General features: G+C 40.6%; 1 protein-coding gene across 4 annotated transcripts in view; it reads right to left on the bottom strand.

Annotated features, from left to right (window-relative positions):
* The window catches only part of RBMS1 (RNA binding motif single stranded interacting protein 1), a 131,459-nt gene that overhangs the window by 85,346 nt on the left and 24,053 nt on the right, over positions 1-22,060 (bottom strand). For all 4 annotated transcript variants that reach the window (XM_024735880.1, XM_024735881.1, XM_024735877.1 and 1 more), the window contains exon 2: positions 9,848-10,023. In XM_024735880.1, the coding sequence (XP_024591648.1) occupies positions 9,848-10,023 (176 nt within the window). The remainder of the gene's footprint in view (positions 1-9,847; positions 10,024-22,060) is intronic.

Below are 22,060 nucleotides of genomic sequence, written 5' to 3'. Positions count from 1 at the left end.
TAAAATTTTAAATAATTTAAATTAAAAAATTTTTAATTTATTAATTTAAAAAATTAATTAAAATTAACTTTAATCAATTAATTTTTTAAAAGAAGTTAAAAAAATAAAATGGGGATAACAATACTGCTCATAAAGTTGTTCTTAGGATTAAATAATAAAACATCTGGCACAGTCCCTGGCACACAGGAAATATCTGTCAAAGGTTAGCTGCTGGCATTATTCAGGTGTTTACACATTATGCAGAAATGTTTTCCATAATTTATTATAAAATGAAGATGGGGAAAGATGAAGGGAGAGGTTGTAAATTTCTAATATTCATGCTATCCCATTAAGGAAATTCTAAGTCAAACCAAGCACAATTGCCAAATATAGACTTAAGGCTTTTATTCCTGATGATACCTTCAACTTCATTTAATGGTTAAACACCCCCAAGCTGCCGCCACAGAAACCTAAGGTTCAGAAAGAGGAACAGGGGATGAACATAAAGTAAACTCCATCTGCTCTCACAGAGAAGGAGAGGATGCTCTTGAAAAACTTCTTCTGATTCTGGCCATTATCTTCAGTGTTGGGTTCCCAATTAACTTCTGCTAAGGCTAACATTGAAATTGGTTTGCCAACAGTGTGTGCAGTATTTGGGCAATACAGGGAAGAAGGCTCTTAATCATGTCTAGGAATAACAAAACGAAACCCTTAAGAAAAAGGTCAACTGACAGTAAGGAGGCTTGGCTAAAGCTCTAAATATCCGTGCTTACCAGCAGATTTTACACAGAGAATAAATTAGAAAATAGACATAATTGAGGTTTTCTGCCAAAATATCAAATGCATACATGTAGTAGGTACTTGGCAATAACTAATGTTTGAGGTTTCAACTACTTGTGATGACACTGAAAGTCTCTGACCTGGAGTAACTTAAAATTTTGCTGCGGTATGTATTTGAATCATGGGCACTCAGACAGAGGGAAGTGAGTCATGCAGCCAGTGAAGAAGCGTAGCCCATCACCCAGGGTCCATATTTCAAGAAGGTTTTGCTCTAATTGTGTAGCAGTAACTCTCAAGAAGGGATTAAATGTTGTGTTAATTTTTGAAAATTGCCCACCCCCTAAAAAAAGCCAACTGATAGTTCTAATGATAAAAATAAAGAGCAAAGAGAGGTCTAAGAAAGAGCTGGTTCTCTACTGGAAAGCAGGTATTTGTGGAGAATTTTTCTGATGCTGAAATTATTTTTGAGAAATTCTGGGATTTCCAAAAGTCTTCAGACTATATCTTGGTACGTCAAAGATCTATTGCACACAAAGTATTTCTTAAAGTGCTAGAATTCTTTCATACCAAGAAGGAAAAGGAAGCAATTAACGTGAACAAGAAAATAAACGATTTTATATAGCTTATCCAAGAGATGACTAGGGAGATACACACTGTTAAATACACACTGTTGCTCCTCAACTCTGAAATCTGCTTTGACTTCCATTTTTAGAGGAAAAAAAAGATCACAAAGATGATATATAATCTTGCTCAGTGCCTAATGCATCCCGTTTTACTCTTTGACTATATAGACCCTGACTGGAATACTGTCCATGAAGAAAGTGTTAAATTACAATTAATGACTGAATATTTTGATGCAATAGATTGGCACACCTTTTTTTTTTTTTTTTTTTTGGCACACCTTTTTAAAAGAGTGAGATAAAGTCTGAAAACTTCACATCTTAGATCACACTTTTCAGAAAATGCCCAATTTTCTTGGTCTAAGCCCGCTTTGAATTATTATGTGTCACCCTCTTATGCTAGTAATAATAAGAGCAGCCAAGTCCGAGAAACTATTGCTAATAGTATTTTATATTCTGAGAATCTTCTAGATCGATGAAGAAAGAATTATTGAGAGGATAAAAATTAGCTGCTTTACAGAACAAAAACATTTGGAACTTAAAAGAAATCCTATTATTTACCATATAAATAAAATGTATATATGCGCAAGGAGCTATATAATAGCAACAGAAAGAAAAATGGCATGCATTTGCTATGATTATCTATGGCAAACATCATCTCAACTCAATTTCACTTTTGGGGAGAGCTTTTTTTAAGTACTCCAGTCAATAAAACATTTTTGTTAAGGCACACATTTAATGAGTGAACTATTTTTTTTTATCACTCTATGTTTCTGTTAACTTTTCTTTTTCTGACTGTCTTGCAAAGGAACCTAATAAAATTTTGCTAGATACAGTTTTCAGTACCCTTGTAAAATGCAATTTTAAAAAACCTAAAAGCTCAAATGGCTTTGGAATACAATACAACTCAGTATGTCCAAATTTCAATTATCCTAGAGGTGGTGGATACCAAAGAAAAAACAATCTGTGGGTCTTTCATTGTTGATGTGTGTGAGTTAAATACACCATGACCACCACCGCCGCTACCACTAAGACACTACTTCAACTTGCCTAGAAACGTCACTTGAAGGGTAAAGTATGCCTCAAAGAGATATGTCAGCTTCTAATTTAACACTATATCAAGAGCTATGGGTCTGTAAGATTCACAAGTCTGACTTTAGAATAATACTGAGTGTAGGCAATAAAATCTTTTGGTCCATGTCTTTCACGTTTGTACAGCTGTCTGAATACTCCAGCATACATCCATGTGGGCTGTGTTTCTTTCCTAAAGTAAATGTATTAATAACTTAGGGTATGTTCAGGCTTCTTGGACTGAGTCATTTGGGGATACCTGAATGGCCTTGGGTTACCTGGCTTTAAAGTCTCTCTTCAATTTGAAAGTGAGAATCAGATCACTTTTGGGTGGAGTGATTTTTCCTACTTCATCACAGGATCATTGTTTTGTTTTCAATTTAAGGTACTCTCATTTCTTGAACTTTATATAAATTCCAAAGGATTTCATATATACCTGGGATTTCCTAATAGTGGGTCTGTCAGGCCCTTGTTACTTTCAGGGTAAACACTTAAGGTTTAACTTCCTATTAGGGTTAAAGGTTGATTAATTAAGCATAAAAAACTGTATTTATCTTACTAGAATGCCTTCACTTTCAAATTTACCTTAAAAGTAGCCTAATGATTTTGAAATAAAAGGGATGATCATTTTATTCCAGAGTAGAGAAAAAAGAACTTTCAGCAGATAAACTGCTTAAGAAATTTTAGAGTTACAGAGATAAATGGAAATGTATAAAGAATTATTCCTTATCATTTCAATTTTCCTAACAGTTGCCCTGACTTTTTACTATAGTCAGAACTTAAATTATTCTTTTAAAGTCAGTGTTCAACAAAACAACTAGTGGTTTCAGAAAAATATTTAGTTCAGTGGGCCCTGTTTGTGGCTTATATGAATGAATAAAAGGACGGCCACATCTGGGGAACACAGGGAGAGGCTGGAGTTTAGGGTTTGAGAATCAGTGAGAGTCTGTGCCCTTCCTGTGCACTCTCTCTCAGTTAGTGAAAACTCACATTTTCACTTTATTCAAAGCTAAAACCTTACAGTCATTTTTAATCATGCTTCAGTCCCCGCATTCCTATCTCTAAGGCGCCCTGCCGCCCCAGTGCCTCTCCCCTCCATCGCCTATCACCACCCTGGTTCAGGGTCGCGTCGGCTCAGCCTATGACAGCCCTCTTCTCCAAGCCAACCTTCTGACTTCTGTTGTAATTACCATTCTGAGAAAAAAAGAAAACACTGAATTATGCTTCTCTTCCACTCCACGGGCCAACTTTTTTGTAACTAAAGAACAGACTCCAAACTTTTCAGCTTATTATTCAAAGTGCTAACGATATGCTCCCAAACTGCATCTCAGCCTCTCTTTGCTCTACATCCACACTCCCCACTCCGGGCACCAGGAGCCCTGGCTAACGAACAACTGCTGAATGGCAGCTTCGCACCAAGAAGTGTTCTTTGTGCTTTCTTAAACATCCAAGCACGCTCACATCTCTTGGGCCCTTTTGGAGGCCTGGAGGACACTATCATTTCCACCCCGCATGAAATCTACCTTGTCCTTTAAGGTTGAGAATCATCTCCTCCCCGAAAGCTATCCCCTGGTATCGAGGTTAACGAAGACTTTCTCCGACCCCTCCCAGAACACTGCACTGATTATAACATTTACTTTATTCTGTCTTAAATTAGGGTTGGCTGTTTATGCCTGCCTCTGTTGATCTGTGTTGCTTTTCCGCTTCACCTTTTTAAGAGTTGCATTATATTCAAAAGAATAAGGAAAACTTGCAGAAAACAGAAAACAAAGCACTAGGAAATGAAAATATACTGGATATTACAACCAAGGAAACATTCTATATCAAAAATATTTCCTTTTAATTAGTAATAGGCTATAATATTATAGGCTAGATTTAATTTCACATTTATATAAAAATCATGTTTTACTGTACTTTGAAATGAATTAGATATCTATTGAATGAAAGGGGAAAAAAACCCCCAAAAAACTGGTTGACCAAGGATTGGTTTGGGAATGAGAAAAAGGTTGTAGAAGGTGGGAGGAGTAGAAATACCTCATCTCGTTTTAATATCAATAGACTTTTTCCTTTAAAATAAGCTGTTGATACACTGAGTTATGCAGACCTTTTCATGTGATGTCAGTATCACAGAAATGTCCATCCTTGGCCAACAGAGACCCACATATTTGCTCCTACTGCAAACCAGGAAGAACTATGGACCAAACCTTGCGCCCAGATACTGTTTTTGTTTGTTTTTATTGGACCAAATATTGTTTTTACATTTTCAGAAAAATTAGTTGGGACACAACAAAAGATTTTACAGTATTATGACAAGGAATAAATCAGGGGTGAGTGGCATGAGGATAAAACTAGTCTTTTGTGAGTGAAGTGCTTCTCCTCCCACCCCCCGGCCCTCCCCCCTTGTCCCCCCCCAAAAAACGCCTCAGGGAGAGAAGGCTGGTGGTTCATGTTAATATAATCTATTCTCTGGCTTTCCCAGCTTTCAGGATCAGAATCTGGTATTTTCTCCTTAATTTAAAATGGAGGATTACATATAACTTAAATTTATTCTAGTAGTTAGGATTTTGAGGAGGATTTTGAGGAGTAAAGGCTCAGGCATGGGGAGACTAATATTTGCTCAATGACCTGGACTGTGCACCAGCTCCTCTCCTTATATTACTTGATTTAATTCGAATCACAACCTCATGATATAAGCATTATTTGACCCCTTTTACAGGCTACTGACTGAGAATAAGGCACTTGCCTAGCACTGTGGTAGGTAACTCTGGGGCACCAAAATCTTGCCACCCTGACCACCATGAGTTTATACTGTAGGTAAGAAATCTGTGAAGATGATATGCTGTCAGCATTACACACAGTCACAGACATGCTGCTACATAACAAGCCCTTGGAGAACAGAAATGTATGGAAGTAAGATGCTGACTGGGAGGTGGGGATGCATAAAAATAAATAAGGAGAGGTTAGTGTGGTCCACGCATGAAGGAGGCAGGGGGAGCTTAGACTCGACCTTGGAAAATCAAGAAAGGGCAACGGGGCTTCCCTGGTGGTGCAGTGGTTGAGAGTCCGCCTGCTGATGCAGGGGACGCGGGTTCGTGCCCCGGTCCGGGAGGATCCCACATGCCGCGGAGCGGCTGGGCCCGTGAGCCTGCACTCCGCAACGGGAGAGGCCACAGCAGTAAGAGGCTCACGTACCGCAGGAAGAAAAAAAAAAAAAAAAGAAAGGGCAATGGAGAGGCCCAAGGGGAGGCAGCAGCAGGAACAAACGGTTCTCGCTTGTCACCCCTCAGGGAGGGAGGGAGGGAGGAACCACCCAATTCTTCCGGCTCTGAGAACGAAGACAGGCCAAAGAAGAAGCCGCAGGGCTTGGTGACTAAGAGGATAATGGGAAATAGCCAACACTGCTCCAAAGCTTCAACCTGGGGAGAGTAAATGTGGAAGAATGACGGTTTGGAGAGGAAGGAGATAGTGTTGAATCTGAGGTGCTAGTAAGATATTCAAGTGGAAAAATCTGCAGAAAATTGTAAAGAGTGGAGACTAACCCTCTGAGAGGATGGGGCTGCAGAGGAACAAGCCAAGAAAACTTAAATCAAAAGAACAAGGAGTTGGGCTTCCCTGGTGGCGCAGTGGCTGGGAGTCCGCCTGTGGATGTGGGGGACGCAGGTTCGTGCCCCGGTCTCCCGAAAAAAAAAAAAAAAAAAGAGCAAGGAGTTGAGGAGATGTGGACAACAGTGAAAACAAGCCAGACGAAATAAGGGAGATGGAAGACGCCATGCAGTTTCAGCTGAAACTTGAAAGGAAAATGCGAAGGGTTAAGGTAGTGAGAAAATGGCAGCACCAACAGCCGTCGGCTCATCTGCCTAGAAAATCTGCCAGAGAAGTTGGAAGGGCAACACAGTCAGGCAAAATTTTTTGTTTGGCTTGCTTTTAGAGAAGGCGGAGAATGAAGATTATCTAAAGGTCAGGGGGTAAAAGATGAGTCCTTTCTGTCACCCAGCTCATTCCATTTCCTAAATGTGCTGGTTAACTGGACTGATGCCTTCTTTTTGAGCAGATAACACTTTAGAAATAGGGTGCAGAGCTGCAGCAGCCAGAGTGGTCACGAGGTCCCAACAAGACTTCCTATATATACACACATCACAGTGCGGAAGTTCGCTAGAGCTGGTCAGCTTCTTTCATCAAATCCTCTTAGAAAATTGATCTCCTTTCACTCCCTATCACCTGACCACCATCACCACTGTCACATCCCTGCCCAGTCCTTCAGACCAGTGTCCTTCAAGTCACCGAAACTGACCACCCTCCAGTGTGAGCCCCCTTTCCCTCAGCCATGTTGACCTACACTTTCCAGTGTCCCAAGTCCCTCTTTGACTTGGGCTGAGGCTGCTTTTTCACTGCCATCTTTTGTGTTGACATCTGCTTTTTCACTGTCATTTCTTCTAACATTATAGCATCTGTATGTTCTACTCCAAACATAGCTTTTTAAAAATACTTTCTGTCTCCCTCTCCGGTTTTCACAATCCTCATGTCATTCTTGCCTTCAGGTTTCACGCATTGTTTGTATGTTATCAAGTCCCTGTTGCAAACATTCTTAGGTATCTTTTTCCATTTTTCTGTTACATAACCCTCTAAAATATCCAAGTCCCCTAGAGACCCAAATTACTTGTTTCAATTGTTGCCCCTCCTACAATTCACGTTAATTTGTAAATTACAGTGCTAAATTTTTATTTCTAAAATATATATATTTTTAGAGCTATGAATTTACACCTATCTTTGCTGAGAAGCTTCTGAAACTTTTCTAAAAAATCTCTAATTATGTCCAGTTTTTTAAGCTCTAGGATGAGTCACTTTTCCATAAGGTTCTTGTCACTTCCATGTGGCCAACTAGCTATTCTTTACTGGAAACAATTAAGTCCGGAACAGGAATGCTCCTTTTTGCTCTCTCCACATTTTAAGACACAAAATTGTCAACCAGACAAATCTGGTGCTTATTAGATGCTCTGTGTTAAATGGAACAAAGCTTTCAGCAGATACTCACATAGAGTTCTCTATTACTGTATGTCTTGCCTCTGTATAATACATAAAGAAAACTATCATCAGAGCTAAATATCAAACCTGGGGTTCTGCAAATGATGGGAGAGAGTGAGTAGCAAACCATTATTGCTGCTATTGATAACAGCAAAGAGACTGATGTCTACACATGCTGAGAAAATCCACGTATGTCAAAGACACCACCAACAACAAAGGAATGAATTTTTCAGGAAAGATGATCAAATGCTCTTCTGCTGCATTTGGAATATGATTTGACTCAGTAAAAAAAACTGCTGGTTTAATTTTTCAAATACGTATTTACTGCATATAAAACATGGTATTACTCTATTATTTTATGGTTGTTTAACTCTATCCCCTTAATGTTACAACTCACCTTACAGGGTTCAAAACTAGCTGAGGAACAATTTGTCTTCTGAAATCCTTTCCCCTTCTCTTACACTGCAAGGATGTGAGGGTTCATTTCATTCTTTTGTGTCCTACAAAGTTATATTTTTAGCTCCTTAGACTTCAGGTGCTCTATCTACCTGTAATTATGTTGCAAAAGCAGAGGGAGATGCCTGTAGAGGTCAACAGCAGACAAGATAGCAAAAAGGCCTATTTGTGGTCTTGAACAGCTGCAACAGGGCAGGGCGTGCCTGGCAAAATTCCATCCGACTCTGGTCAGGCATGACAAACCCCAAGAGCTGGACTTGCTTTCAAAGTCATCCCTAGCACAGGACATTATTTCACTGCCCTGGGAGCAAAGGCTGCAGACAAAGTCCAAAGGGGCTGATCAGAAGGGTAACACGGGAAAGGCGGAGGGAGAGTCCTGAGGGTGGCGGCCTTCCGAAGGCACTCCAGATGCTGACAAACCACCTCCCAGTGTCCCACCCTCCTAAAAACACAACAGAGCAAAACCACCAGCGCTCCTGATGGAAGGCCAGATGTTACTTTTAGTTCCAGTTTGCAAACGCTGCCCAAGTAAGTTTTGAAGAAAATTTTTTTCTTAAAGCAAGAAGTAATAAATGTATACTTTACCCAGTAAAACAAAAATAAGATGCTATTAATCATATGTTTAGAAATGGAAATGCTTTTCAGGGAACAGGAAACATTCTTTAGTGGGCGTCCTTTTCCACAGTTATATAAAGTTCTGTTTGTGAGGGACCATGATTGTCTTTGGAAAAATAAAAGAGGCTGTTGTACGTGTAGGCTTTTATAGCTTAAAGTGATTGGAGGCTTTTAGTCTTTACACTGTGATCTTTGCAATGTGCAGTGCTTCTGGCTCCTTGGTTTAAACTGGTGCTTTCTTCCTTAGTTAATGTGATTGCAGCAAAGTAGCATACTTATATTCTATTTATCGACAAGCATATAATGCAAATTTCCTTTGGAACAAAGTTATACATGTATGCACATTTCATCTCAGGACACAGCACGGGGGGCAGTGAGAAGAGGAATAGGAACTTTGGGCATAAGAATGCCCAGAACTGAGGACTTCCCTGGTGGTGCAGTGGTTGAGAATCTACCTGCCAATGCAGGGGACACAGGTTCGAGCCCTGGTCCGGGAAGATCCCACATGCCGCAGTGCATGTGTGCCGCAACTACTGATCCTGCACTCTAGAGCCCGCATGCCACAACTACTGAGCCCGCGTGCCACAACTACTGAGCCCGCGTGCCACAACTACTGAAGCCCGCGCGCCTAGAGCCCGTGCTGCACAACAAGAGAAGTCACTGCAACGAGAAGCCCGCGCAACGCAACGAAGAGTAGCCCCCGCTCGCCGCAACTAGAGAAAGTCTGCAACAAAGACCCAACACAGCTAAAAATAAATAAATTAATTAATTAATTAAAAAAAAAAAAAAGAATGCCCAGAGCTGAGCGTGAACAACCCGGACCACAAAACTACAGGTGTGAGTGAAGACAGACTACCTTTGCCCCCCTGGCATTAGCGTTTATACCCATTTAGGATTAAGTTAGACGGTAACTACCTTTCTGACAAACGGTGACAACGAAAGTTTCTCTTATGATGAGACAGAATGGCCCCGAGAGGTGCTTCCACAAAATAGGAGCACTCCTCAAAAAGGAACCAGCCGTGTTTTTAAACAATTCATAGCCTGCTTCTCATGCGCCAATAAAGTCAAATTCTACTGAGCAAATGCTCCAAAATTTATCTTATTATATAGGCATTCTGTTGATCGTCATGCTGACTGAAAAAGCATCCAAGGACTCAAAACTTAGAAACCCTGTCAACTGTGACCAGAATGAGCATTAACAGATTTGTCTTGTACTAAACCTCTCTTATAACACAATTTATCTCACTCTGTAATATGATCAAGGAGATATTTAGGAGCTAAACACAAGAACGACTTCTACTTACGGCTGACACAGCTTCACCAGGTCCTGGTCTGTGGTGTTGGGAGGCAGCCCCCGGATATAGAGGTTCGTTTTGCTTAGCTGATCCCATCCTGAGCTGCTACTGCTACTACTGTTGTTATTACTGCTGGTGGTGCTGGGGCTGGGAGGGGCCATGGGGTGGGCTGGGACCAGAGACTGCTGGAAAACAAAGACGGCAGCGTTAGAACGCCAGACAGAACCGATTCGGCACCATTCAGAGGCTGTATGACCTCCCAACCAAGACGAAGTTACCAAGATATGCATACAGATTTATCTTCAGCTACTTTACCGCAGATTTTCATTTACACCTTAAAAAAGATCTGTTCATTCTACAAAAATACCCTCTCCCTCAACATGAATAATAGGATTTTACTCAGCAGAATATTCTCTACCTACACCTGAAACAGGACTAAGTTTTTGTAAGATTTTATTCAAATACTTTAAGGAACATATCTGATACTCAAAACGAACTTGCATAAAGCTATTGATAATATCCTTTTAATCTACAGTCATTTAGAAATCACTGGACTTTTGAAAAGGTTTTCAAATTCTGACGGACACTTGATTGAAACTTGCTGACAATTTTATTGAGATGATTCTTAGGGATTAAAAAAAAAAAAAAGATTACTCTTCAAGTGTAAGAAGGTTAGAGTTCAGTCAAGAGGCTCAAATAAGGAAGACTTCACCTAGTTCTAAGACAGGCCCATGGCTTCCTTGAGACATCTGGATAAGATTCACAGGTCGGCTACCTTTCGCTCTGGCTAACCTTGTGAAATTTAACCCCTGTGAGAATGGTGTAGAAGCTGGAAACCTTCCCAGGCCTGGCAGCAACCAAGGTAACTTTTACAAAGCCTGCAAGCCAGGCTCAGTGTGGTTTCAGTCGGCAGCCACCTAGGAAGAATGTCTGAAAATGTACTCACATCAGATAATTGTTAACCAATCGAAAGAAACCACAGTTCTCTGTCCCTATGCCACACACATGACCTTTGAGGAAGTTAAATGGTTCAGTTTGACATGGAAGTCAGCACACCCCAAAGTGTCCTCACAGCAAATGCTCTGCAGTTTCACACCAGGACAGGAATTTTTTTTTACTTCACATCTTCTAAATAATAAATAGACTAACCAAGGGCATCACTGACACTGAGTAACAGTTGGAAGATGTAAAATTAGTCACTAGACATTCAACAAAATTTTCAAATCTTACAGCTTGATTTTTACTACCATAAACAAGAAAATGAGGCATCTCTAGGACACTATTAAATTCCACTTTAGAAAGTTAAAAACGTAGACCCCCTGCAATAAATATAACCTTGCTGACCTTGTCAGCAAACTCAACTTTCCAGGACAGATTATCTGGCTCTGCACCCAGTTTCTGCCACGGCCACCCTAACTCCACAGTAACCTGAGGCGCTGGGCACCTCATGAATCTAGACATGTAACCATTTCTTCATGGCCTATACTATGAAGATTGCTCTTCTCACTGCCCAGCGCCCTTGCTAAATTAAAATCAGAGTCCAAACACCACTTTATCTCAAGGGATTCTTTTTCAGAAAGGAGAGGTGCAAGAAGGGTTAACAACAGTCAATGTATAAATGAAGGCTGAACTTGAACCAGGAACATCAGCACAGCTTAATCCAAACAAAACCTGTCTGAGATCATATCCTATCAAGTCTATCTGATTTATGCCCTTAATAAGCAGTTGAACTCAAATCCTTTCCTCTCATCCCTGTTTGTCTCTAAGGGATAAAAACAGCTTTCCAGGTATAAACTAAGCCCTTCTCCTGCTCTGCCACTGTTGGCACCTCAGACCCCTCAGCTGTGCCACACAGAGGTCTATGTCCCTTCTCCAAAGTCACTCAATGTAACTGCTAGCTGCAACCTCCAATCAGCCAGGCACCCTCTATTTCTCACTTCAGTGAAGAACAGAGGGGCTGGGAAGTTAACACATACATCGCCACCCTGTCCCTAGCCTTCGATTTACACAAAGAACTGACAGTTGTAGACATCTAGGCAAGACTGTAGTTTTTCTTAAATCGCCTCTGATTCACATCCGAGAGCCTGTGCTTGCCTCAAACACAGCTTTTCACCATAGGACCTGGTGTGTTCAGCGCTGCAGTCGGGGGATGAAACGTGGTCACCTGTGTAAGCCTTGCAGGGGTCTGACGGAAGCTGTGGATTGGGTCCATGCCCACCTTGCAGTGGGATGACACCACCCAAAGAAAGTGAACCAGCAGGCATCTGAAAGACTGCATCCCAAGTCTGCCTCAGCTCTCACCTCTGCTCTTCTCTGGGGTGGAAAGTGGAGTGTCGGGCATAGACTTACACAATGAAAAGAAACATGTGGATGTGTGAGTTATCTGGAGATCTCCTGGACATGAAGGAGCAGGCTTTTATTTCTGTATCTATATTTGGCAGAAGCAGAGCCATGATCTACATAGCTGATGGAATGCATCTTTGACCGGCCTCCATATTTATGACAGCAATATTCTCCCATGCTGGAAGTAGGTGGAGAGCATATACAGTCTGTGCCTCCCCACTTTCTCTCTAACCTACTCTTTTGGGGAAAGAAATCTCCTAGTATTCCGATCCCACCTGGGAGAAGGGAGGTCCCGAATGTATCCTGAGGAGGGTGACTGGTCTCTGGTGAGTCCTGGTGACCAAGGTTAAATTCAAATGAATCCTATTATCAACTCTGAGAAATAGCTGATGACTAAAGACAAGAAGCATTAAATTAGTCCAAGTTGTCCATATTCCATTTTCTGGTACAGAAAATTTTAGATCAAAGATTGAGTTTTTAGAACTCATTGAAATTAAAAATTTAAATCCTGATAAAGACTTCCTCATGTTCAAAGAAGAAAATGCAAACACAATAAAGGAGTTTATTCCAAAATATTCAGAATGGGTTAATGATAATTGTTAAGAGCAGGGTAATAATTATTGTCATATCCTGCATGTTTCATATGTGCCAGGCACTGTGCCATGCGTCACAGTGCCATGCATCATCTTACTTAATCCAAACGAGACAGATGCATAATTGTTCTCCCATTTTGCAGATCAGGAAACTGAGTCTCAGGAGACGTTAAGTAATGTGCCATGGTCACACTTTTAGTAGGCGGCAGGGCTGCAATTTGAACTCAGATCTGCTGGACAACAAAGCCAGAGCCCTTAATCTGTACTCTAAATGGCACCCAAGACACTGTCTATATCCTAAATGAACTATTAATATTATTTCATTTTTCTGTGCCCATTCTTCCTGCAACTTAAATTATGAAACTGAAGTTTTTCTGAAATATGACACTTAATACCATTGGTGGCTAAGTTTTTTTAAGAAAAAAAATTCCAAGGTGCCTTTAAGTTAATTTAATGAGCAACAGTCAACTTGTGCTTTTTTTTTTTTTAAACAAAACCCTTAAAAAGTTCAGTTTTTAAAATTCGACCTTATAAATCTTTTCATTAAAAGAATTCTGCAAACAATTTTGGAAAGCTACAGCACGTTACAGCCGAACATCAGAGTCACCATTTTAGGAAGGCTCCACTTAACCAGTGAAGAATGAAACCCTCACTCCCAGATTGAAACACAAACACTGACAAGTCTTTATCTACAACTTCAGAACCCTGATCAATTTAAAGCAATTACACTTTGTAGTCAAGTGCCTCAACAGCATGAACCGCAAACTTAAAAAAAAAAACAAGAAAGAAAAAAAAAGCTCACAAGTGGACGATATTTTAACAAACTCCATTTTCATCACTGGTTGTCCTTTTACATTTTGCCTCTCAAAAACCCCTAAGCTGCCCTAGAATTTGAAAAGACACTCCCCACCTTCCACCCCTTGGATGAAGCATGTGGACAATTTTCACAAATTCAACCTATCTATTTAAGGAACTGGGTGGCTGAATGACCACAGCTAAGTGCTGACCCATCCCACAAGAGCCTAGGAGTCTGTAGCTCAGCCTTCTTTGGCCTAATCTCACTGCTTCAGGTCAGGTAAACAAGATACCTATCAAGTTATCTATCCAAGGGCAGGGAAAACAAGCTAATTCAGTTTTCACAATAACATTTAACTAGGCTGAATTCACATGCCTAAAGTGATAGAAAAATAAAGTTGGTGGTGAACAAATGGGTGGCTCTGTTAGCAGAGCCTCTCGGCACTCCCTGCAGGAGTGGGTGTGGGCACCAGCAGGAAGAGGGCTTGTCAACACTCAGGGAGGACTTCCTGTGTGGACCACAATCAGGGAGGACTTCCTGTGTGGACAGCACTCAGGGAAGACTTCCTGTGTGGACAGCTCTGATGCCTCCATCCCACCAGGAAAGCCCACTCACCTCCTACACCAAAAGACAGACACGCAGCAACTACACGTACGGTAAATCTATTTCCCTCCCCATCACATCACCCCTCACCCCAATGCACATTAAGAAGTCTCTTCTATATAAATGCAAATCTAAGTCTCTTTTAAAAACGGGATTAACCACGTGTGAACTAAAAATATATTAGTAATCATGTACATTGTTGTAGATTTCTATTCAGCAAAGAACAATTAAAAAACAAAGACCTGTCACTATAAATTCTATTGTCCTATTTCCTTCCTATTTCTAATAGGCTCAAGAATAGTGCTCTGACCAATCTTATAGCTGAAGCTGTTCTTCCCTCACCCCCTCACTTAGTAACTTTCCTAAGAATATACTTTGAAGGGAAGGGAAACCTAGTATCTGCCTTTTAATTACCCTCAAGTCTTCTTTAAGGCTGTCATCCTCATAGTTTAAGGTTATAATCCATAATCCCTGTCCCCACCCTGCCACCCCCTACACACACACACACACACGCGCACACGCGCACACACACACACACACACACACCCCACCACCAAACAGCAGGGAGGTTTACCACATCAACTATTTCCTTTATCCAGAAGCAAAATAATCATTACAGTTGCTCCTGAGAGCAGACAGAAGTCATGGACATCATCATTTCTCCAGGAAATAGTATAGTATCAAGCCTGGCGTGAACTGAGTACTACACAAAGGCACTGTCTACCAAACTAATGCCATATACTGGTTCTTCTCCCAAAGCTTTCAAGATACAAAGGAAATTTAATAATTTAGGGGAATTATGGAACGGGGGTGGGGGGGGCAGATCATCTGAATAGGCCAATTTTGTCACAGTCAGAACATTTTTGTTGGTTTGTTTCCATTTAGACATCTGAGTGGCTCCAAAAGGGCTAGGAATAATAACTGAGAAAGATAAAGTTCCTGGCACAGGGAGCTGGGAAAGTACACAGCTGAGAAGTGGGAGGTGAGTTAGTGAGAGATGAGAAGCTGGCCAGGAAGCAGATGTTCTTCCGGGTAGGCCAGGAGGCGAAAGGACAGCACCGACATTAGCCCAGAACAATGGTGCCCCTTCACACATGCAGAGTCTTACTCACCCATCACTGGGAAGGAGGACAAATGGGCAGATATCAGGTAATCCCATTGGATGCCAGGATATCAAAGCTTAAAATCACATAGCTAATTAGTTAATGAACTGGGTCTCATATTGTCACTGTTCCTTGTTTGGATACAAACTTTGTAGCCTCAAACTATGAAACTGAGCAATAGGTTATTCAGCATTCTTTTGCTGGATTCTGTCTGTCGAAGCAGAGAGGTCCATGTTGTTATGTTTGCTATTTAAAAAATCTAAAACTAAAAATTCCCAAGGCTTCGTAATTAATATTCACTAAGATAGCTATCAAATCTCATCCTTAAATGTAAAGTTGCAATCTCTACATAGAAATCTCTTTACCTAGGTCCATCAGATAAAAAAAAATAAATTTCAGACGTGCACTGAAATTTTAATATGTACCATTCCGGTGAGCGATGCGGATAACGGAGGAAGCGAATAAGTGTGTGGGACCCGGGGTTGGTGAGAAATCTGCATCTCCCTCGCGGTTTTGTTGTAAACCTAAAACTCCTCTTTAAAAAAAGCCTTTAAAAAACAAAACAACAGGGACCTCCCTGGCAGTCCAGTGGTTAGGACTTCGCCTTCCAATGCAGGGGGTGCGGGCTCGATCCCTGGTGGGAGAGCTAAGATCCCATGTCTCGTGGCCAAAAAAACCAAAACATAAAACAGAAGCAATACTGTAACAAATTCAATAAGGACTTTAAAATTGGCCCACGTCAAAAAAAAAAAAATCTTTAAAAGCAAAACAAAAAACAACATAAAGATTCCGCACTGAAGGCATTAAGTATGTTATTCACCGGAAAACTGGAAGGCCAAGAAAGTAAGTGAGGGGCTTAAGGCAACGGGTTCAAAACTTCCTTACCAGAAAGCACATTCATTAGGAAGGAAAAGCTTTTAACAGTGGGCTCCTGGCCTTATCTACCCTTAATTGCATCACGTAAAATGGTGTGGTATGGTTTCTAAAAGTAGTAAGAGTTCAACCAAGTGCTCATCCCTGAGATGAGATGAGAGGGATGAGAGGGCCTGGGACAGAAAGGTTGAAGGCGGTTTCACTGAGGGAGTAGATGGCTGAGGGAGCTGGATATTAATGGCAAGTCATTAAAAACAGAGGAAAGGCAGTCCTGAAAGGGGTGGGTGTGTGGGCAGAGGAGAAGAGCCGACCAAGATACAGACAGGAAGCATCATTCTTCATAAAGCCAGGGAAAAGACCAACCTCTTTTCCTTTGTCTTTTCCCTTGGTTGGCTCAAGGGTATGCTAGGACAAGCTGATGTTTGGGGAGGAGAAGGTGTGTGTGGGGGGATGACACTAGAAAGGTAGGAGGAGTACCTAGAAATCGATATAGAGTATGGATATAATGTCACACATGACTGTTCAGAGTCTCACAGGGAGAAGAGAAAATTTTAAGATGATAAATGAAGAGCATAGCTTGTGGAGGACATAAACCTAAGGAAATTCTCCCCCCTCCTCTCTACATACACAAGAAAAATGACTGAATGGAAAAATCTGCATATCTGGAGTCCAGTCTTGCCTTGGCCAGTACCTGGAGCATCATTTCTGGGCAGCACAAGGTCCTTGCCTGGGCAATGAGCAGGTTAGACTGGGTGATTTCTAAGCTCCCTTCCATTTCCGAATTCTAAGGCTGGATAATGCTTCTGGCTGTCTCCAGCTAAGGCATATCACGACAGAACCCAGGCCAGGCCCCTGGGTACTCTTATCTACCTGCACCAACAGCCAGAGAAATGGAGTAAGAGGTTGAATCAGCAGACCCGAGAAAGAAGACTCACCCAACTACATGCGCAGCTAGAAGACAGACAGGAGTCGCACTGTGGTCTCACCTCCCTACACCACTTAAGCCAAGCACAGAGTCCCTATTTAGCCACAGATGTTTATGAGGAAATACAGTAAATACAGAAGCTATACTAAAACTACAACTAAAGTTTAAAGAAACAAATTTAAAAAAAATTTTTTTAAAGATATAATATTCAGAGTTCTTATAGCCAGAGTGGTCTTCAGATGAAAATATTATAGCTGAATAACTTGGACCTATTGAGACTTTTGGTTGGTTAACAGCCTCACATCTCTCTGTTTCAACATGTAATCAGTAAAAAGTTGCATTTCACATTCTATTTAATCTCTTATACATCAAAAGACCATGTAATAGCTCCAAAACCACCTTAAAAGAAAGTTCATAACAACCAGCTATTGGAACACGGTAAACAGAAAATCCTGCCAAACTCCTGGTACAAAATTGATTACTCTCCTGGATTCTGAATGCAGGTGCATAGAGAGTGTTTTTATTCTCTTTTTGGGTCTCAAATGAAGAATTTTCAAATCCACACCTGTTTTGTTCCTTGACACAGAGCCCTGCAAAGGGACAAGAACAAACTCTTCCTTTTTACTCAAAATAAATTGAAAAAAGGAAATTTCCTAAGGGAAGTGCAGCATTACCTTTATCATGACAGCTCAGAGCACCTCTGCAAAGCCTGAATTTCCTGCCTCACCCCAATGGAGTTAGGATACCAGCATGGTCAACTTCCTTCCAGCTGTTTTTGTTTTTTTAACATTTTTATTGGAGTATAATTGCTTTACAATGGTATATTAGTTTCTGCTTTATAACAAAGTGAATCAGTTATACATATACATATGTTCCCATATCTCTTCCCTCTTACATCTCCCTCCCTCCCACCCTCCCTATCCCACCCCTCCAGGCGATCACAAAGCACAGAGCTGATCTCCCTGTGCTATGCGGCTGCTTCCCACTAGCTATCTATTTTATGTTTGGTAGTATATATATGTCCATGCCACTCTCTCACTTCGTCCCAGCTTACCCTTCCCCCTCCCCATATCCTCAAGTCCATTCTCTAGTAGGTCTGTTTCTTTATTCCCATCTTGCCCCTAGGTTCTTCATGACTTTTTTTTTTTTCTTAGATTCCATTATGTGTTAGCATACGGTATTTGTTTTCCTCTTTCTGAGTTACTTCACTCTGTATGACAGACTCTAGGTCCATCCACCTCACTCCAAATAACTCAATTTCGTTTCTTTTATGGCCGAGTAATATTCCGTTGTATATATGTGCCACATCTTCTTTATCCATTCAGCCGATGATGGACACTTGGGTTGCTTCCATCTCCTGGCTACTGTAAATAGAGCTGCAATGAACATTGTGGTACATGACTCTTTTTGAATTATGGTTTTCTCAGGGTATATGCCCAGTAGTGAGACTGCTGGGTCATATGGTAGTTCTATTTGTAGTTTCTTAAGGAACCTCCATACTGTTCTCCACAGTGGTTGTACCAATTTACATTCCCACCAGCAGTGCGAGAGGGTTCCCTTTTCTCCATACCCTCTCCGGCATTTATTGTTTCTAGATTTTTTGATGATGGCCATTCTGACTGGTGTGAGATGATATCTCATTGTAGTTTTGATTTGCATTTCTCTAATGAGCTGTTTTTAAAACTCTATGTATAGTACAGTTTGTATCTTCTAGCATTTTTTGTTAAGTAAAGAATTATTGCTGAGATCGCAAAGTCCTCAGGGTGGAAATTACCTATTTAAAAATATACTTTCTTTACACTACACAACACTTATTGAAAGTACTGTAAAGTGATTAACTAAACATAAAGTTAGAAAAACGTGAGCCAGCTTACCCCCAAAAAACCCCAAATGAATTTATTCAATTTTTTTTTTTCCCAAGATGCAAAGGGACATGTGAATAAGCTTGCAGCATTATGGGTTTCACAAATCAGTCCCTGGAGAAAAAAGCATTATCTGTACTTTCGGGAAACTGAACAAGTATTTGAAATCTTCCCATAATAATAATACAAAAAATGAAATCGTATCTGACCGTGTTGTGATTTGTATATAGCCAAAGTAAAACATCAACAGGAAAAATTTTTGAGTTACTACAACTCAAAAAAAATTAATAACCACATTTATTGCTTTTTCATGGTACAATTTAGCAGTTTACATCTGACACAATATGGATAATTAGTGTGGGACAGCTTTTTATTATGTATCTCTGTGTATGTATTTCTACGTAAATGTCTGTGAGCAAGTAGAAGGGATTAAGCAGATGGTTGTCTCTGAGACACACTGTCTCTGAGACACAAAGCACAGTGGCTTTTTTTTTTTTGCCTGAGATCCACCTAAAAAATTAATTTTTTGCCTGAGATTGAAACACTGTATACACATACAGGCAAAGACATAGAAGTTATTTTCCTTTACCCTATGCAATGTACCCTAACAGTACCTTTTCTTGCCTATTTCCTTAAATAAGAAATGCTGGTAGCGACTTAGTAGCGGCCTACTAAATTGATTCCACACCCCACTAATACTGCCACTTGCAGGTTACAAAACAGTGCTCTGCTGCATTTCTCAAACTTTGATGCGTACAGGAATCACTTGCATTGTTAAAATGCAGATTTTGACTCAGCCACTTGGGTAGAGCCAAGATTCTGCAGTTCTAGCAAGCTTCTGGGTGTTGCCCATGCATAAGGCAGGAAGGACTCAAGGCAATGAATACTCTTGGTGAGTGACAATGAATTCTGGAAAGGGCCCTTTCCAACTTTAAGAAGGAGCAAGGTGCGTCTACCCATAAAATGAAATGAAAACCTCTGTTCATCTGCTTTCCAGAGCTGAGAGAGACATCAGAGATCATGCAGTCTAGTAATTCTCAACTGGAAGTATAAAAGAATATTAAGAGATGGGTGGGGGGTGGAGATAGGGGCAGTATTTTTATTTTTACTCAAGAAGGCTTGACTTTTAAAATGTTGATAAACACTGATCTAATTCAATACCTTACTTTTCAGGAAACCCCTGTGAGGCCCAAAGAAGTCAAAGCATGTATATGTCCAATGTTGTACAGCTAATTCAAGGCAGGACTAGGTCTCCCTTCCCACCAGTGCTGTCAAAAGGCACCAGCCCTTATTTGCTACAAGGATTGTAGCACTTATAATGGTACATGCCAAGTTTTCTCAATGAGTCTTAAAAAGGAAAACTGATGTGCTAGTCTTGTTAAGGTATCATAGAAAAAGTATGTATTTTGTACTGCCTCTTTTACACCTCATATTTTAGATTGCTTACTTGGATGTCCAAGTGTATGCTAGACATCCAATTTCCTGCTTACTGAAAAAAAAAAAAAAGGAAACTCACACCATCTATTAAATTTACAATTCAAACTTCCTAAAAACTCCTTGTGAATGCCACCACTCTATTTTTGTGTTTATATTAAAAATTTGTGAATAATACAATCATTAACTGTACCATCTACAAGAAGATACATAAATCAAACAGATTAATCATAGCAGTTTGTTGCCTTTCTGTCAGAGAAGTACATTCAGGGTCAAATGGCAATTTAATAAGCTTAGGTTAGAAACCTTTGAAAAGTCTCTAGAATTGTCCGCCCACTCTCTAGTCTCCCTATGTATGTCAGAAATTCACTCACTTAAACCAAGAAACTTCAACCCTCAGTTTCCTTACAAAGAAACTTAGAGACTTGGAAGATTTTCCTTTCATGTATTCCAGTGTCTGGTTTTATCCTAAAGCTTCACAGTGGCTATACTCATATTCATTCTCTAAGACGAGCTGGTTTTCCTTCAGAAATCCCCAAAATTATGAGAATGCTGCTCCCAAGTAGCTCACCAGTATACTTAAAGAACTGTTCCTCTTTTGACCTGAGTAAGCATTTCTTCATTTTTTTTTTTTTTTTTTTTTTTGCAGGAACAAGTTTTCTTCCCTGTGGGATTTCTCTTGTATATATAGACTGAATATCCACTGCTTACAGCAGCCCAGAGACTCTCCTCTCTCTTGTGGAGCCAGCCCATGCACTACTGCTGTCTAATCACTTCAGGACTGATGGTATCAGCCTTGGAGTACCTGGGTGCCTTGGAAGGTAACCAACCCAAGTGCTGGCAAGGTTCACTCCTCTCTTCATCTTTTCTGAAGTAGATAAACTAACGTGCAACTTCATTCTGCAGTAAGTGGAATCTGGGAAACAGTTTCAGTATTTATGTAAGCCAGACAGGACTTCTTTTTCAAAAGAAAAATTATTTCACAATACTCTTTGTTTAAAGTAGGGATTGTTGCTCAAGAAGAAAAAAAGTGAAGCTATTCATCTTCCTGAAGACCTTTTATTTTCTGTTGCTCAAGTTAATCACAAAGCATCAGTTTCATTTGAAACTGATTGAAAGTTGAAAATTTCAGAGGGACCTTCTTTTCCAAGAAACCTGGGACAGTATGATTCAAGTTCTAGCTCTCGGTAGAAAGGAGACCCGGAACCTCTGTGAATTTGGGGGGCCGGGTATGGGGGTCACACACCCCACAGCAGCACAGCTCCATTGAGGCTTTCCATCCCCTTTTCCTCTCCTTATATTTAGTTTCACTATGTAGCATATAAAATATCCTTTACCTTTGCTTCATGAAATCAAACATGCAATCTTTCATTCTCAATCATGATCCCAGATTAACCTAATTTATTAGTGACAGGTACCCAAACTGGATTTCATAAATCTCTGTCCTTCTAAATGCACAAGAAAATGACATCATCTCTTCCCACCCATTGACAAAGAAACATAGTGGTGAAGACAACTGTACCTAAATGGAAACTGGCTTCAGGGGACTCTACACTCGATGACCAGTGATGAGGGGCCAGCTCTCTGCACCCACCCCACCTAAACCAAAGCAGCCAATGAGCACTGCCAGCACAGGAAAGGGAAAAACACTGCTGTGAACCCCTGTCCTGACAGAGCAGACGGGAATGGT

The sequence above is a fragment of the Neophocaena asiaeorientalis genome, unplaced genomic scaffold (assembly GCF_003031525.2).
Source record: "Neophocaena asiaeorientalis asiaeorientalis breed wild unplaced genomic scaffold, Neophocaena_asiaeorientalis_V1.1 scaffold72, whole genome shotgun sequence".
Classification (NCBI taxonomy): domain Eukaryota; kingdom Metazoa; phylum Chordata; class Mammalia; order Artiodactyla; family Phocoenidae; genus Neophocaena; species Neophocaena asiaeorientalis.
The sequence above is the reverse complement of the archived record's forward strand: the minus strand, read 5'-3'. Positions and strand labels throughout refer to the sequence as shown.